Source organism: Gymnogyps californianus, chromosome 17, assembly GCF_018139145.2.
Source record: "Gymnogyps californianus isolate 813 chromosome 17, ASM1813914v2, whole genome shotgun sequence".
In the NCBI taxonomy this organism is placed as follows: domain Eukaryota; kingdom Metazoa; phylum Chordata; class Aves; order Accipitriformes; family Cathartidae; genus Gymnogyps; species Gymnogyps californianus.
In genome coordinates, this window is record NC_059487.1 from 6,725,314 (window position 1) to 6,742,576 (window position 17,263).

Below are 17,263 nucleotides of genomic sequence, written 5' to 3' on the forward strand. Positions count from 1 at the left end.
GCTGTCTGCAGGTAGAGCCTTGGCCTGCAGCACGCAGGTTACTGCAGTCCGCAGCCTCTGCTTGCCTCCGCTGCAGCTGCAGTGATAGACAGCGGTGTTCTGACAAAGCAATTGTTCATCTAAAGTACTTATGGCATATGTGGTATTCTTTCTTTCACGGTGAGGCATTTAAAGCAGACTGTTTTCCCTCTGTTTAATCCTTCAGAGGAAAGCGTGTAAAATGGAGAGTGAAAGACAATTATAGTAAATATGTCATTTGGGCACATTTGGAAATCAGCATGAGGGGAAAAAATAGGAAATTTGTTTGTCATGAATGTGCTTTATCTGAGAATACAAGTTCCAGTGTGTTCTTGCTACTGCTTAAAATCTTAGATTCAGTGTTAGAAATGGCTTGGTCTGAAACCTCTACAATTTGATCACTGAGGCCATGCTTTAGGAAATCCTTTAGGGATATGAAATCTGCCCCTGTTCACAACATACTTAGGCAGATGTTTTCATTCCCGTTTGTACCTGTGGGTTTGAACTTTTCTCTGGGTGCAGCCTGCTGAACATGGACTGGGGACTTTATTCTGTCCCACCAAGGCAGAAGTAGCTTTTCTACAGACTTGTGTAGTAAGAGCAGCTTTGTTGATGGCGTGAACAGATGTGAAATTACCCTCTTATCCTCCGCTATGCCACAGATAACTGCAGGTGTGGAGTTACAGTAGTTAGCTCTTAGGTTGTACATTATTTCCTGGTTCTTTGGTTATTTAGTTTTTAATCCTGTATTATCATATTTTATATTATCCCTGGCCATCTCAAAATACTATTATCATATTATCCCATATTATTTTAATCCCCTATATCTCTCAGGAACCTGAGCAAAGCGTAAAGTCCTGGAGTGAGAAAACAGATTTTTTTGCTATCATTTTCATATTTCTGTGTACAGAAAGTGCCTTGGGCCGCGACCGTCAGGCCAGTGCCCGGCTTATGGCCGTGTAGTGCAGGGGTCTCCTCTTTTAAATGGAACTAGAGCAGAAAAAGTCTGGTTAGGCTCAGATCAGCTAGAGCGAAAGCAACTTTTTATGGTGACAGCCTGTAATCACCACAGGGCTGCTTATAGTAACTCGCTAATCTGGATCGATCGGGGTGGTGACATTCATCTCGCGGTTCGTTTCGGCATGGTCTTGAACATCAATCCAGCCTCTGCCTGTCACAGTAATTGTCTTTTATCTCTCTCACAGATTGCTTTTCCCTGGAGCAAAGTCCTGGTTTTTTTTCATTACCATGGCAGGGAAACAAGGCTCAGCGACAGGGAGTGGCACTGTCTTCACTGATTTTTGCTTTTTTTTTAATTTGGTGCAAAACAAAGGCTTGTTAGTGAATATTCCTAGCTGAGAACCTGTATAAAACTCATCACTACAGCATCTGTGGCTTCCCAGCAGCCCACAAAGCGACATGACTGACAGCTGTCACGTGGTGGTCCGAACTGACCCGCGCCTTGTTCCACCTACTGGCTCTGTCTGGCTTCCTTATAACAGTTGCATTTTAACAGCCTGCTCCAAAACAAAACAAACGCCTGTTTTCTCCAGTGTTTAGAGTTCTGATTTGCTCCATGATTTTAAATTTATTCTTTGGTTTTAAAAAAAAAAAAAAAAAGGCGGCGCAAAGTAACCAGCAGACAGTCTTGCTAAGCTTCCTTCTGCCTCATTCTCGGGCTGAAATCCTGGGAACAGAGCGAGTATTTGCTCTCGTTCTCTCTGGGTTTCCTGGCCTTGTACCCCCATTAATATTCCTTTCTACACCTGGCATGTGCATTTCATCAGCTTTTGGAGATCACCAGGGAATGTGTGTGCAGGACAAAGGTAAAAGGAAGAAACCCTAGTAATGGTTTCATGTCAGTGTATCTTTAACTTCTTTGCGGGAATTTAGTATCAGCTAATGGACCAGATGAACCACGGGTCATTGTGTATGTTCTTACCCCTTTCAGATTCAGCAAAAAGGATGACCTCAGGGGACCCTCTTGCCTCCCTCTTCAAAAAGAAGCAAGATAACTATTTCTTCCAAAGTCATTGATACCATGAAGCAAATAGGTAACTGTATTTGGGAGAATGTGTGTCTGTAACGTTTGACTCCGCAGCCTCGGCTGCAGGTGCCAGGTCTGTATGCGCGGGTGGTGGATTTGGGTTCTCACACACCGATTCTAAGTGTGGCCCTAATCACTGGGGGGTAACACGGATAACACAGCACCCTTGCAGCTGCGCAGGTCGTTGTATTCCAGAAGTATGTCAGACCAGCCTACACAATTGTGACAAGCACAGCATAAATTTGTGCATTTTGCACTGTCTAATCGCTATGTGCTGATCCCTTGTAATTCCTGCTAAATATTCACAATTCTATGGCTGCAAGGTTGTATCAAGAACCAAAGCTCCTGGGAAATCCTGCTGCTTTCAAATACATAATTTTGAGTCGGAGGCAAATGTAATTCATATTGCTTCAGCCACACTTGGCATACGTTCCCGAGCCTAGAGATGCAGCATGACTCGCTAGGGATCACCGGAGCGCTCGGAAAACCAGCCAGAGGAGATCCTAGCAGGCTGAGCGCTTACAGAAATGAGTGCCTTGGAAGAGGAATACATAATTGTTTCTATGCAAGTTTTATACCAGTGCAGTACGTGAGAAAAAGCACAATCCACCTGCACATCCCTCTGCCCTTGGGCGTGCTTTGAGATAAGACTAGAAGGATGTTGAACACATTTAGAAATGTGAAGCAGTTACTCCTCCCATATGGTTTATTGAGGATCTCAGTTTTCAAAGCATGAGTAGCAGTGAGGCCCGTTATTCTTTCCAACATGCAAAAGGCACAAGAAAGTCATCAATGTGATTCTGTGCAAAGTATCTCTAAGAAAACACACAGCGAGGAAATGACAGAAAAGAGCCCCCGATGGAAGAGAAAGCCAAAGTGCCTTCAGGAAAGCGCTGAAAGTTCTGAAAATGGTCGTACTTTTTCAGAGTCCAGATATGCTCAGTCGGTGAAAGATGATTCACAAATCCGTGAAGGAAAACTCAAGAGACAGAGCCAAAAGGCTTAAAACAATAATCTCCTTCATGTGCCAAAATTCAGGATGGAAGTCAAAATGATTTATCTCAGGAAAAAAGTGCGGCAGTTAAAGACAGACATTAAATTCTTTAAAAAAAAAAAAAAAAGCCCACCAAGACCAGACGTAGAAAGTGGATACATTCTGAGAGCAGCTCAATAAAAAATATTCCTTTTAATGAAAATAATTTAAAAAATGGATACTTGAAGAACGCAAATCCACCTTGACTGTGACCAGCTACTGCACCCTTCTCCCAGGAAAGCCTCCGAGCACGACAACACAACGCCTTCTAGAAGAAGAAAGTCCCCACTACCTGCATGTGTGAGATGTGGCCGGTGAACAATTTGGAAACGCAAACGTACGGGACCGAGTATCCGAGTCCCATTAGTTAACTTGGGCTTTGGGAAACTTCCTGGGGTTCCCGTCTCTCCCACTGGAGCCGGCCGGTGCCGGAGGCGGTGTCGCATCCTGGTGGGCAGAGCTGAGCCTGTGAACCCCTGAGCCTCTCGCTGGAGTTGAATACTTAAACCTAAAAAAGGCATTTACAAGTTGACGCATTTTTGTTGTTGTTGTCTTATTTCCTTGCAGTATACGTTTCTACTTCTAGACTATGGAATGTTACATTAAACAATATAATTATTCATTACCTTGCTTCAAATTTCATTACAGTTACTGAGGCTTCATCATAATTTCACACAGCACAGAGACACCAAACTAAACACCAAGCAGCCAGCACTAGATGTATTTTTTCTTTAAGTACCAATAAGCAAAATATCCCATTCCCCCCAGAGATCCCATCAGGAAGGAGGCTCCGAAGAAGGAGGGAGGTTTCCGCTTGACCAGCCTGAAGGCATTGGGTACCACTGCGGAGAGGAGCGTGGTATGTATATCTCCCAAAACTTTCCTAAAGGCGAAGCGTTTTTGTATCCTGTCGAAGAAGGACTGTAGGTTAGGTCTGCTGCCATCTTCCCAGTATTTCTTAGAGAGTCCCAGAAACTTGAGGCGGTGCAGGGTGGCTCCTAATAAGACATCAGCCAAAGTAAAGACGCATCCGCAGAGCCAAAGTTCACACTTCTGCCCTGGAGAGAGAAGCGACAGAGCAGGTAGGGTAAGAAGAGACCCTTGGGTGGGCACCTAAAGGCTTGCTCAAAAGATCCACGAAGGCAGGAGCATTTGCATTGGACCTGGGGTGTTTTTTCTCAGCGCTCTGATATCCCAAGAGATCAGACCCCATCTACCAGGCTACGTGATGGAGGATATGTGGGGCCACAAAGCTGGGAATACGAGATGATCATTTATAGCCCACGTGAAGATACAAATTGCTGTCTGCAAAATGGCTCTGCTGCCTCCCTCCCAAGTCAAGAGCAGCAGGAGATGGCATCCTCCCGTACCCAGGAGGTCCCTGGAAAAGGGTCCTTGGCCCCCCTTGAAGGAAGATGCAGTGCAGTGAGCCCTTCTGCTGTGTTAGTGCTCAGGGACAGCAGCAGCATTTGTCCTTGGCTGTACCGGGAGCTGTTTCAGGAGTGTCGTGTTAACTTGTCCTATTTTAGGGATGTGAGAAATCCTCAGGAATCAAAACCATTTGCTGGCCCGGCCTGGCTGCTCTCCTTGTGTGCTGTCGGGGAGGTCCTGCCTCTGTCCCCTTTCCTGCAGTGAGGACCCTGCTCCAGGACACCAAAGCTGGCAGCACATCTATGCCGAGAGCCAGGTTTTCGGGGGAGGCAGAGTGTGGTGCGAATGCTGGGCATGAGGAAAGACACCAAAGCATTGACGGCCCCTGATAACAGGTGATCCTGGAAATTACCTCACCAGAGAGATGTCCAGGAATAAACCAAGCTGTTGTTAGGCTGGAAGAAGCAGGCTCAGGCCAGGATAGTGTTAAACACTCCTCTGATGCCCTTTCAATGCTAAGGAGCAGGGCTGGGATGGAGCTAAGGCAGATGAAGGGAGGTGCAGGTAAGGAAGAACAGCAGAAGGGGCACAAAACCTGGCCCCATCCAGCCTGAGCCCCCAGCTTTGCACCAAATCCTTAATTTTGGGGCTCTTCCACTGTCCTGTGGCTGTTATGTCAGGGAAGGAGGGGCAGGCACCTTTATTGCACCCCTGTGCAGGCACTGGTGCTGCAGGGCTGCCTGCAGGGCCAGGCTGGGGGAACTACTGGTAATTAGCAGCCCTCATTTGCAGCCGCTTGGCAGCCTGCCTAATCCTGCTAGAGGCACAGCCCAAGTGGACAGATTGCCTGTGCCTAATTAGTCAATCAATGTTTTCAGTGACTAATGAATTGTGGGGGTTCTGCAGCCAGAGCCTCCTGGGTGCTGTGAGGACCCTGAGGATGCTTTGGCTCAGAGGTAAGGGAAGCGGGCTGAGGTGGCTGCCTCGCTCCCCGGCACTGCTGCAGGCGAAGGAGAAAGCACGTGTGAGGATGGTGACTTCAGAAGAGAGCCGTGATCCGGCCCTACCCCTCCTGGCTCTGGGCTTGCACTCACTGCTGAGGTCTGGACCCTGCTGTGGGGTGCCCCAGCCCCTTGCACCCCTTCCCAGCACCAAGGTGGGGCAGAAGCGCAGGCAAAGGCAATTCGTCCCCTTTGCATCCGCAGCAGCCCCAGCTTGGACCAGGCTGTTCCAGCCAAACGGGGTGCCTGTGGCAGGGGGTGATGTGTGCTCTTGCAGCATCTCCCACCCTCCTCCTGCCTGCCCTGCCTGCATCGCTGCGTGTCGGGCCGGCAGCCTGGGCTGCGTGGGAGGAGAGCTGCTGCACTGCGGCTCCTGGGAAGTTGCCAAAGGGCTGGTGCTTGTGCCCGCTGCTGAGATCCTGACCTGGCCGTGGGCACAGCGGGGGCAGTTTGGGGGCCCGGAGCAGAGGGCAGGAGCAGCACGCAAGGACCGAAGGCAGCGAAGCGCTTGGGTGCCAGCAGCAGCCGCCCGTCTGCTCCAGGCACCCAGGATGTCCTCTAAGGGCACCTCATTAGGCTGAATTTTGCTGAGCTATCCCAGCTCTTGGATCAGTTAATGAGGGTGTTTGTTGGAGGTAATTAGGGCAATGCCGGGTGCCGCTGCGAATGCATCAGGGCTCTCAGCAAATCCCCAACCCGGTGCCTTGCAGGGCCTGACCTTGGCACCTCCGAGGGCCCTTCGGTGCGGCCCTGAGCGTGACGCACGGCTCCCCGCGGCCGAGGCTGGCCCTGAGGGCAGGGGCAGCTGTGGGGCCGTCCCCTGATTAACTGCGTCTGGGCTCTGCTCCGGACCTGGCACCGTGGTGCTGGCAGCTACCAGCTGTCCTGGGGCTGGGGTTACAAGCCCTGCCGGCAGTGGGGACGGGAGGATGACGGCGGGACAAGCGATGCCCAGCTGTGCCCATGCATCCCTGTCTGCCAGGGCACTGGGGTGGCTCTCAGCAGGCACCCAGCAGCATGTATGTGATGTCGGGGATGGCTGGTGTCGCTCTCTCCCACCCGCTGGTGTTTGACGCAGGTCCTGTAAAGGCTCCCGCCCCTCCAGGGCCCCTCAAATTCCCATCAGGTTTCCCTGCCCATGCTCCACTGGGATGTGCCCCCATGGCCGGCGGGGCTTGGCTGCAGGACACGTCCCCAGCCCTGTGCTTTTGTCCGTCTGTGCTCCTCATGGTGCGACAGCCCGGGGCCAGCCCGCTCCTTCCTGAATCAGCCAGGGCATCAGTCAGTGGCAGCCCCTCGCTGGGGCAGAGGAGACCTGCCACCACCCTGCGATGACTTTGGAGCTCCCACAGAGCAGCTGTGAGGACGGGGGTCCTGCTGTCCCCTGTGGCAAAGGGTGCGGGGGCTCCCCGGAGCAGGGGTGGTTTGCCGGAGGTTAGTAAGACCCCGGCTGCAATGACATTGTTGCACCCAAAAACAGGAGAGCCCAGCGGCAGCCCCGGCCCCGCTGGTGGTTGCCCCGTGGGGGATGTTCATCAGGTGCGAAGCCATCGGCTGTTCCTGGTGTTGCACCTCAGCCTCATGTGGAAAAACACCCCCAAAATGCAGCCCAGCGCCTACCTTGGTACTCCAGTTTCCTCTTCTCCAGCTCGGCTTCAATCTGGTCTAGCACCATCCCCAGTTCACCAAGGATCTTCTTCAGGTAGTTCACATTGTCGTGCTCCAGGATCTTGGCCTGGGTGGAGAGTGGGGAGGATGGATGCATGGACAGACACATGTCCCTGCAACTGTGCAGGGACACGAGGCACCAGGTGCCCATGGCAGGTCCGTGGGTCACGTCCCCCCCCACCAGAGATGTGTGTGGCTTTGACCCACTTACCATGAGCTTCTTCTGCTTGGAGAGGTAGGGCTCTGATAGCTGTGGCTCCTCTTCGTGGTCCAGCTTCATCAGCTCCGTGCTGGCGTTAGCTAAATGTCCTGGGGGGAGACAGACAGAGGGGCTGGGGGCCTGTGTTTGGCAGGGGTCGCGATGACCTTGTGTCCGGTAGCAAAGCACCTCATCCTGCATGCAAAATAGTGTTGTGGCACCAAAAAAACCACCCCAGAGAGCTAAAATAGGTCAAATTCATGGCTTGCTGCCACTGTGCTGCCATAGGGGCAGGTGGCCGGGGCATTGCACGCCCTCCCGAGGGCACGTGGCTTCTTCAGCTCTCCCATCTACTAATGACAGGGCAGCGCTGGCTGCAGGGTGCAGCAGATCCCCCTCCCCGGCCTTGGCAAGTCCCAGTTCTGCGGGTTTCGGGGGGGTTCAGCTCTTCATTTCCTCTGCTGGATTCATATTAGAGCTGCCAGCAGATCGCTGTCTCTGTCTGTCTCTTCCTGTTTTAAGAACATCCCTGAGCTTCCCCATAACCTGATTCCTGCAGCTCCATCCCCAGCAGGTTGATCCTTTGGGATGTCCAAGCCAGCTGCCCATGTGTGGGTGTGCGTGCGGAGCAGCGTGGCAGGGAGCAGCACGGGAGGGGATGCTCCCTCCCAAATGAAGCTGTCCCACCCTGTCTCAGTGTCCGGGGATGCAATTTGGTAGCATGGAAGCCATCGTGAGCACGGGAGAGATGCCCACCCTCCTCCCTCCCAGGGCACAGGGAGGATGTGAAGGGCTGTGTGCAAGGGAGCTAACAGAGGGAAACGAGCAGAGTAAATGGAAGAAGAAAATACGAGATGCAGAGTAACACCTTAGGGACGACATAAATTACCCAAAGCTGGGCTAATCTCTTCCTGCCAGGGACCATCTGTCTCTCCCTCCTTGTTCCCTCCAACAAGAGCTTGGCTCTGCCGATGCGCGGGTGCGGGAGGTGCCAGGGCTGGCCGGGGCAGCAGCCAGCAGTGGGCCGTATGCTGCCACAAAATGGTGAATCCCTGTTTTCCACCACGAGCCTTGAAGCTCCTGCTCGCTAAGGCTCCCAGGCAGCTCTCCTGGGGCTGTAACTCGGAGGCAAGCCTGGATATCACCCTGATTTTTTTCCCCTGTTCCCCTTGGGAGAGCCTGGCCCTCAGTTCACCTCTCCTTGGAACACAGCTACATGGATTTGCCTCGGCACCCACTGCAACGGGGCAGCCCGGACGTCACCTTGGTGTAGGGGATGTGCTGGGGAGGAAGGGCACCACCAGCACTGGGGCACCCCACGGACCTGCACACAGCCCCTCCATTGCAATGGCTTGGGAAAAATGCCACCAGCAAGGAGGTTTGGACAGGGAGATATTTTTAAGGACCTCAGCAGAGTGGCTTGGGGAGGTGATGCGAGGCAGACTGGGTCTGAAGCCATCGGAGCAGGACCCTTTGGGGAGGGGACGGGCTCTGCACCCTGCATCTGCCCAAGGTCTGGGGGTGGACGTGACGCTTGGTGACATGGGGAAAGCTGCCTGTGCACGGTGCCCGCAGAGGCAGGGCAGACCATGATGTACACCTCATGAACAGCCTATTTCTCTTTGTGCACGAGTGCATCCCATTTCAGAGGGACCATCTGTGACCCAGGCAGCTGAAGGGACAGTGGGGGGGAATGGTGTTTGCTACAGGCGCTGCTTGGGGCCAGAGCCTAAAGGAGGGGAGAGACGTGGGGTACACCGATGCCCTCCCAACAAGGTCGCTTTTCTGGCAAGGGACTCTCTCCAGGAGTGATCCTTGCCGTTGAGTTATATTAAGCATCGTCAATGTTTCATGAGCACTTGAAGGTCAGGTACACAGTCTTATGCCGATTCATCCACTATCTGCAACTCAATCTGGCTGTACTCTCCCACCTTTGCCCTTAGAGCTATTGGAAGGAGAGGGGACGTGCAGGAGAGGGTGCAAATTCATGTGCCCCAGAAAGAGCTGGGCGAGAAGCGTGCATGGCCCACGGGAGCCCAGACACCCCCAGGGTCAGGAAGCCTCTACAGGGTGCCTGCAGCTCCCAGGTTAGCTGTGCTTTGCCATTTCCCAGCTCTGTTCCTGCCTACGCTGGTGGAAAAGGGAGATGAGCAAGAGCAGGGTGGCTGGCCGGGCTGCGGAGCCAAACCGAGCCTAAAGGAAGGGCTGGGGGAGCCGTCCCGCTGTCGCCGGCCCTGGGCAGCCCTGCTGGAGAGGCGACTTACTGCGGATCTCAGCGGTCGCGTACTTTGGGATCATGGAGTCGGTGGTGAGCTCGGGGTGCAGGATGCAGCCATGTGTGTAGGCGTCCATGGGGAGCGAGTCCAGCAGCTCCCGGTACTGCAGCACCCGCGAGTGCAGCAGGCTGCCCGGCTCGGGGATCAGCTGGGTGACGTTTTCTGTGAAGGCAAAGGGAAAGCTGTTAGCGGGACCTGGGCGGGGGGTCAAGCACTCATTAGTGGCTCATTAGCCTGTGCTGGACACCAGTGTGCAATCCTGCTTGAGCTGCCTCTGAGCAGGGCTGGCTATGGTGGTGCATTAACTCAAAACCATACCCCACACTCTGCCTTCTCCCCGCTGCCCGTCCCAGCCAGCAGTGCATCCAGCCCGTGCCCGGGGATGGGCAAACCTGCAGGACCACAGGGACGTGTACGTGTGTCATTACCCAGCCCTGCAGCCCCCATGTCCCCAGGAGCTCAAGGTAGCAAGCCCTTCGTCTCTGCAGCTCCTGAATTTGTACACTGTGGTTTCACATCTCTTAGAAGGGTAACAAAATCTTCCTGTTCTGCAGAAAAGAGCTAAGACATGGGGATTTGAGTTTGGGATCTCCTGAGTTATGCACTTGTTACACCAGTGGCAATGAGGCACTTAATTTTCTTGGGCTTCCTTGAAAATCCCATTCAAAATGGGTAATCAGGATAGATGACCAAAGAAGGAGCCCAGCACATCTTCCCTCTGCACTCAGCCGGTGCCTCAGCTGCAGGAGCATCCCTTGCCCCAGCCGGCTCGGCACCTCCCTCGCCTTGTTGGGTTTGTTTTATTCATCTTTTGCTGATGGCAGTTTGTATTCTGCTCTGTTTATTACACTTTCAGCTCAAAATACACAGCAGATGACACCACAAGGAGCAAAATGTTGCTCTTGTCTCCCTCAAGAATATCAGGTCCATTTTTTTATGGGATCATAAATGTTTATGGTGTTTTCAGATAGCAGTTAACAGATATTGAGTAAATTTACCACCAGTACTCGGTACACCCGGTTGCCCACATGCCGTCCGCAGTGCAGGGCTCACAGCCCGCCAGCGTCTTGGGCTGAGTTAAGGTGCATCGGCAGAAGGACTTGGGCAGACATGGCCAACACGGCTCCTTAATTAAGGGCCTGAAATGACAGTTCTGCCCAGCCCTGCTGCCGGCGGCAGGAGCAAGGCTGCGGGCACAGCCTGGCGATACCCGCCCGGCAGAGACGCACAGCTCGCCCTGCCCTGGGCCAGGCAGCATCGCGCCAGCCGGCACCTGCAGCTGGACAGGAGCCAGGGAAATTTTGGCAGCTCCTGTACAGCAAACCTCCTAGCAGCTCTGATTCAGGGCTGCCTCTGCTGGTAGGGTCCACAGACTTGTTCTGACTGATGGGCGTCAGTACTACTGTCCCCTGAGCGAGGGGAGGTTTTGGTAGCTCCTCCCTGCCCACGGGCTGCTCGCTGCCTGCGCTGCCTGGACTCCAGCTCTCCAAGCGGGGATTTTCCATCTGAGAAAAAGCAATCAGCTGAATGAAATAATAATAACCGACCTATAGCCTGCATGCTGCTTCCATAAGGCTCCTGGCCAGCACCTGATGGGCTGGGGCCGAGGCTGGAAACCAGCACATCCAGAGCAACTGCCCTGTCCGGCAGCGAGGCGGAGAGACCACAATGAAATAGCGGCGTGCTGGCTGCCGGCCCGCGTCCTTCAGCACGTCCCAGGGAGGTTTTTCAGCGGGATGGTGCTCGCCCTGCCTTTTCACGCCACGGCGGACCTGCATGTACGGGCTGCTGTTGCATATAGTCAGTAAGCGATGGGCCGTGCAAAGGTGGGATGGGGGGAGGCTCAGAAGGACAGGGCTGGGGGTGCAGCCTTTGGAGGAGCCCCTCGCCCAGGCTCTGAGGTGCATTGCCACCGGCCAACTCATCAGCGGTTCCTTGGCACTGCTGGGCAGTGCCCTAGTAAGAAACACCCTCAAAGGTGGCTTATTGGTACCATTCACTGCTTTTTTGGGGAAAGAAAACCACTGCTCATCACACCACCTTTTACTGATAGCTGACCCTCAGTGTGTGTGTAAGCAGCTGAAAAAGACCATGCTCCCAGCCCAGGGGAAAACATAACTCAGTGAATACACCTTCTTATAAAGGCATTTTCAAGCTCTGCACGTTTCTGCAAGATGGGTGATTCCCTCTCGGACCAATGCTGTGGCATCCTGATAATGCTTTTGCCAGCTGGCGCTGGTTGGTGATGGCTCAGAGCAGAGCACACAGTAGGGAGTGATGCTCTGGGCCCTCTTCCCTGGAGCTTCCCCTCTCCATTTCTTAGCAAGAAATTGCAAGTAAGAAATTGCACCTGGCTGGAAAACCTCAACGACAGGAGTTTCCCAGCGCATGGGCAGCGCTGTGTCCCCCTCCTGCTGGGGACAGCCTGTGGTCACATATGCCAGACCACCTGCCCTTTGCAGAGACCGAGTGAAGCTGCTGCGCAGTGCAGGGACCACGGAGCGATGGTCCCTGCTGCCCCTTGGCCCCGGGGCTGCCGCTGGGCAGGAAAGCGGCTGCCATTCCCTGGGAGCCGCTGCCGGCACAGAGCTCCTCCCGACCGATCCCATCCCCGCTGCCCCGCCAGCGAGCGAGCATCGTGCCTCTGCCGAGCAGCACCATCGTGGCGGGGCCGGGAGAGGACAGCAGCTGAGCTGGCAAGACGCCCTTGCTTCGGGAGCTATTTTGAGATGTTTTTGATGTCTCGGTTGCAAGGGGGATGGATGCTGGGGCGAGCGTCGTGATGGCACAGCCCGAGTTCCCTGCTCGGCTTTGAAGTCTCCTCGGTGGAGTGTCCCAGCCTGACAGCCTGCAGGTTTAGGGAAATGAGGGCGAAGGGACGTGAGATGCTGGGGAGAGGCTGCTTGCCGCAGCAGCCGTGCAAAAAGCCGCCTTCAAGTGCCATCTCAGCATCCCGGTGCACTGAGCTTGGCTGGCCACTGGCTGCAGCCCTGCTCCGGGGGGAATACAAGTTTCCCTCTCCTGGCTGTCCCTTCCTCTGGGTTTGTGTCACATCATCCTCCCATGGTCCCCAGCACCGCTGACTTTGTTTGACTTTAAAGAGGCAGTTTTCTCTGAAGCACAGCAACACTGGATATGGCAGGGTCTCCTGCCCACGGCCAGTGGCACAGGGCTCATCGAGGAAGGGGAGAGGGGCAGCAGCACCCGGCTCAAACCCACCGTCTCTCAGCAGGGCCGCTTACGGCGGTTTTTATACCATTACCTGATGCCAAAGTACAAAGGTGGCCAAACCCAGAAACATTCCCATGGGCCATGGCCCAGCCACAGCTCTGGTGAGATGCCGCCATGCACCACAGGGACGGGGGGAAATGGTCCGGATTGGGAGCGTGGCCTCCAAGGCAGAAAAAGGGGGGATCCAGCTACGAACCCCCCTGGAGTCCCCTAGCAGCACTTCCAAGGAACATTTGGGGATTTCTGCTGGAAATCCTCCATTTTCATGGGAAAATGTAAAAGTTTGGGGAGGGCTGGTGGCTTGCTGCTCTTCTGGGGTAAAGCTGAAACTTTAAAGGACAAAGTGGGTGCATTTGGCAAACAACATCTGGATTAGACCTGAGTTTCCCCCAAGACGCAGCCCACCCCCTCACCCCTCTTACCTCCCGTGAAGTTCTTCTCCATGTAGTCAATGATCTGGTTGTAATCGCTGATGATGTTGTCCCTGTGGATGATGACGGGCACCTCCTCCCCCAGGTTGAGCCGCATGAACCAGGGCTCCTTGTGCTCCATCAGGGGCATGCTGACGTCCCGCTCCTCGCAGGGCAGCCCCTTCTCCGCGATGACCAGCCGTACCTGGAGCAAGAGGCCGGGAAGAAAGGGCTCAGCCCCACACACCGAGCTGGCCCCGAGAGCCTTCGAAGCACCCCGAGAGCCCCACCACCACCCCATCGCACTTCCCTGGCCCTCCCCTGCTGCTTAAGCACAGCGATGTGCCATGACACACACTTGTCCTGCAAGAAGCCAAGAAGCTCTTGGCATGGGGCAACTGCAAAATCCAGGCAGCCAAGTGAGGATTTCTTTTCCCAGCAAATGGGGGAGACCCAAGCCCATCCTAACTTTGCAGGATCATGCACCACCATCCTCCCACTGGTCGCTGGTGGCCCCGTGTGACAGGCGAGGGGCCAGGGGTGCTGGCGGGCTGCGAGCCCGTCCCTCAGCAGCAGGTGGAGGGATGCAGCAGCTCCCCAGCTGGGGGGAATCAGTGATGCTGCTCTGGGTTCCAGCATAGCCCAGCACACACCTGAGGAGGAAGAGGAGGAGGAAAAGGAGGAAGTAGAGGCTGCAGCAATGCTATGTCTTGTGCCCAGTGGGTGCTCCTGCCTGGCTGAAGGAGGCCCAGATGCTAACTCAGGTATGTCCCACGCTCGGGGGTGGGCGATGGCTTTGCCGGGCATGTTTTGAGCTGGGAAAAGGTTCTGTTTCATGGAGGGTTTCAAGCAGCCCCTACGCAGCATCCCTCCTGCTCCACGCTGCCGCCGGCCCGGGGGCATCGCCCACCGCCTTCGCACCTCTTGTGCCAGACCTGCTGCCTTCCCCTGCTGCTGCCCTCCCTCAGCGCCGGGCCAGCAAGTGTCACCGCTGGGGTGGCACCCACCCGTCTTGTGGGTGGGAAAGCCGAGTCCAGCGGTGCGGAGGGGCAGGAGGAGGCAGGAGCGGGGCTGGATGCGGGGCACTGTCCCCATCCCACAGCCCTCAGGGCTGATCCTGCTGCTTTGCTCTGTGCTTGAGATATTGTTGAATATGCACTCAGGGATGGCATTTTAGGCTTCTGGGTTATAAAAACCTGACTGTTATGAACTAAGTATGTCAAACACACACAAAAAAAACCCTCGGGGGATGTGAGACAGCCACGATTTACAGAACCACTGAATGAGGGAAAAGCGCTTGTTTTCCTCCAACTAGCACCGGCTAAAAATACAACTTAACAAATATAAGCATTTCTATGAGTACTTCAGAGTTCCTGGGGAATTAGTCATTAATTATTTACAGGGCTGGCAAATTAATTTTTTCTTTTAAAGTCAAACAAGGAAAAGCCTGGGTCCCTCAACTGCAACTTGCTCTCAGCCTTTTCCTCCCAGCTGATGGATAAACCCCGGCCAGGACCACCCGGGGCATCTGTCCCCAAACTCCCCGTGCTTCCCTGTTCTGCTATCAAGGGCCGAGGCCAAAGGCCCGGCAGGAGGCAGCGCAGGCAGGAGGGCTCAGGTCCCGGGGTAACCCCGGTGCCTGTGGGCGAGGGGAGCCCCTGCCAGCACCCCGATGAGGGGTTACAGCCAGGGGTGATGAAACATGCCCAGACCCCCCAGCCGGTCCCCGCAGCGCTGGCATGGCTGCGATGAGGTATCTTGTGTAGAAACCCAGCACTGGCTGTAAAACTCCAAAAATCCCTTTGCAGGCAAGGCCAGATCCTGGTGGGGGCTCGGGATCCCTCCCACAAACAGCCCCAGCGTTGTGGAGGGTGGTTCTGAGCAGCTCCGGGGCAGAGCAGGAAAAGCTTCGCCTGCAGCCAGCTCCGAGCAAAACTCCTCTGCAGGGGAGTCCCGTGCAGCCCCCACCGCTCCCCACCCTGCGATGTCCATCACACCAGCTTGTGCTCGTCCGCCTTCCAGCAAACGCTCTTTCCTTGCAAGTGACCTCAAAAGCAAAGCTCGAAGCGGTGCCGGGTGGCCCTGTGGCTTTAGGTGTGCCCTGCCCTGTCCCCAGCGTCCCCAGCCCCGCAGAGGTGAGGTCGGTTATAGGAAACCCCATACAAGAAGTGCCTTAACCGCTGTGTCCCTGCTGCCGGCGGCCAAACGAGCAAGACGAAAAATAACAGCAAGCCCAGCGTGAGGCAGGGGAGCCAGGCACGAGCATCCCTCGCTGGTGCGGATCAGAAGCCCGTTAGTCACCCACTGCCGGCGGCAGTGAAGCCGACCATGTGCAGGCACCCTGCTGCATTGGGCATCCTCCCTTTTCTTTGTGCCTGCAGGTAGCAATGGGCGTCTCTGCCCCCGGCCTCCCCGCCGGGCTGTGTGGCTGGAGGGGGCCCTTGCACTGGGGAACTTTGTGTTCCCCTCGTCCCTCTTAATAGCCCATTCCCCATATAATATTAATGGTGTGGAAATGATAAGGGTTTGGGGCCAGGAGGAGAACGTCGGGTTTGCTACACAGCTGCTGTGCTGCAAAATGAGCATTTACTATTGCCTTGAAAATGTGATTTCTTGCTGGGGCACCCCAGGAATAGGATTTCCAGGGCACTGCTGCAAAGTCAGGGGTAAATAATCACTGCGTGCTGGGGTCTGCTCCCTGGAAGGAGCCTGGCTCAGGGGCTGCCTCCCCCTCTCCCGGCAGCAGGGTGGTCCCGGGGCCCAGCTCAGCCTTTGTCTGTGCTCCTGGCCACGCCAGGGTCAGGCTGTGAGCGAGCACAAAGCCGAGGCAGCTCCTGGTGCAAGCTGCGATAACAAAGCAAAAGCAGGATTTGGCTGAGCCCCCCATCCCTGTCCCCTCCCCAGGCAGATGCTGTTAAAACAGAACCGCAGGTACAAAAGAGCTGCCCGGCCACATGCTGCTGCCCTCGCCAGCCCTGGGGACGAGCCCCTTCCTCTCCCCGCGAGTGCATCCATCCTCCTCAGGCAAGGGGATGCCCTGGAGACAGGAGGTGATTCTTCCCCGGGAACCCGGCCGAGCAATTATTTTTTTTTACCTTTTGTGAGCTGAAGGACTGGGTCCAGTGGTACAAAACCAGTCTGTCCTGGGATTTAAGAGCGGGGTCTGTAGGGTCCTGGTTTTCCTCCCCCTCTGTGGATTTCCCTGCGTCGTTCTCCAGCGCCGAGATGGGCCACCAGCTGCAGTTGGTGGGAGTAACATTATTGGGAGTCGCCATGACAGCCTGCGAGCGAGCAGGGAGAGGGGAGAGGGACGAGGGAGCGAGCGGCGCTAGCCCAGCATCACATGGGCTCCTGCCATCAGCATCACTCCCGGGGCAGCTCCATCTCCCCGGCTGGGGTGGGCAGCGCGGGGCAGCGGGTGCCGTGGGTCACAGGAGAGGATGGTGGCAGCAGCGGCGGTGGTGTGGGTGAAATCGCAGCCCATCCCCACTCGTGGCGGGGCTCCTATGGAAACGTGCAGGCATTGCTTCAATAGGCAAGCCAGCAGCAGAGGCTCCTGCTGCCTGCCTGCCTGCCAGCTTGGCAATCCGGGGCAGCTCCAACCCCTGCCGTTCCTTAGGAATATTTTGGAGCAGAGATTAAGATTTTTTTGACTGGTTTAGATATGGCAGATACGTAATAAAGAGCTACATTGATGGATACTGGCTTTAAAATGTCTAGCAAGTGTCTTGCCTGCCTTGCAACCTTCATGGAAAGAAGCAGCAATGGCTCTTTAAAGGTATTCAGTGATTTTTGGAGAGCACAAATTACTGCCTCATGGGTGTTACGTAGCTGTACTGGGGTAGAGCCCAGGAGCCCTCGCTGTGTACCAGAGCCCTGGGGTGCCGGGCCAAGCCGGATGAACCCTCCTGCACCGAAGCAGGCACAGTTGGGGGTCATTTCCAGAATTAGCAGAGTGTGTCACAATAGCAAACCGGCCGGATTTCCGCTGCTCAGGGAGCTCCAGAAG

The 17,263-nt window shown here is 55.1% G+C and overlaps 1 protein-coding gene across 5 annotated transcripts; it reads right to left on the reverse strand.

The window, feature by feature from the left end:
- Window positions 1–3,812: 3,812 nt before the first annotated feature.
- Window positions 3,813–16,529, reverse strand: GDAP1L1 (ganglioside induced differentiation associated protein 1 like 1). Of its 5 annotated transcripts, XM_050907453.1 has the most exons (8): window positions 16,350–16,529; window positions 13,258–13,459; window positions 11,556–11,569; window positions 11,249–11,252; window positions 9,602–9,808; window positions 7,350–7,447; window positions 7,091–7,205; window positions 3,813–4,156 (listed from the first exon to the last, which is right to left on the reverse strand). In XM_050907453.1, the coding sequence occupies exons 1-8, from the start codon at window positions 16,527–16,529 to the stop codon at window positions 3,813–3,815; spliced, it is 1,164 nt and encodes a 387-aa protein (XP_050763410.1). The 5 variants fall into 5 exon arrangements, with proteins under 5 accessions (XP_050763410.1, XP_050763409.1, XP_050763408.1 ...); XM_050907452.1 differs by lacking the exons at window positions 11,249–11,252; window positions 11,556–11,569 and having other exon boundaries at window positions 9,602–9,775; window positions 13,267–13,459; XM_050907451.1 differs by lacking the exons at window positions 11,249–11,252; window positions 11,556–11,569 and having other exon boundaries at window positions 9,602–9,775; window positions 13,267–13,486.
- Between the last annotated feature and the right edge of the window lie 734 nt (window positions 16,530–17,263).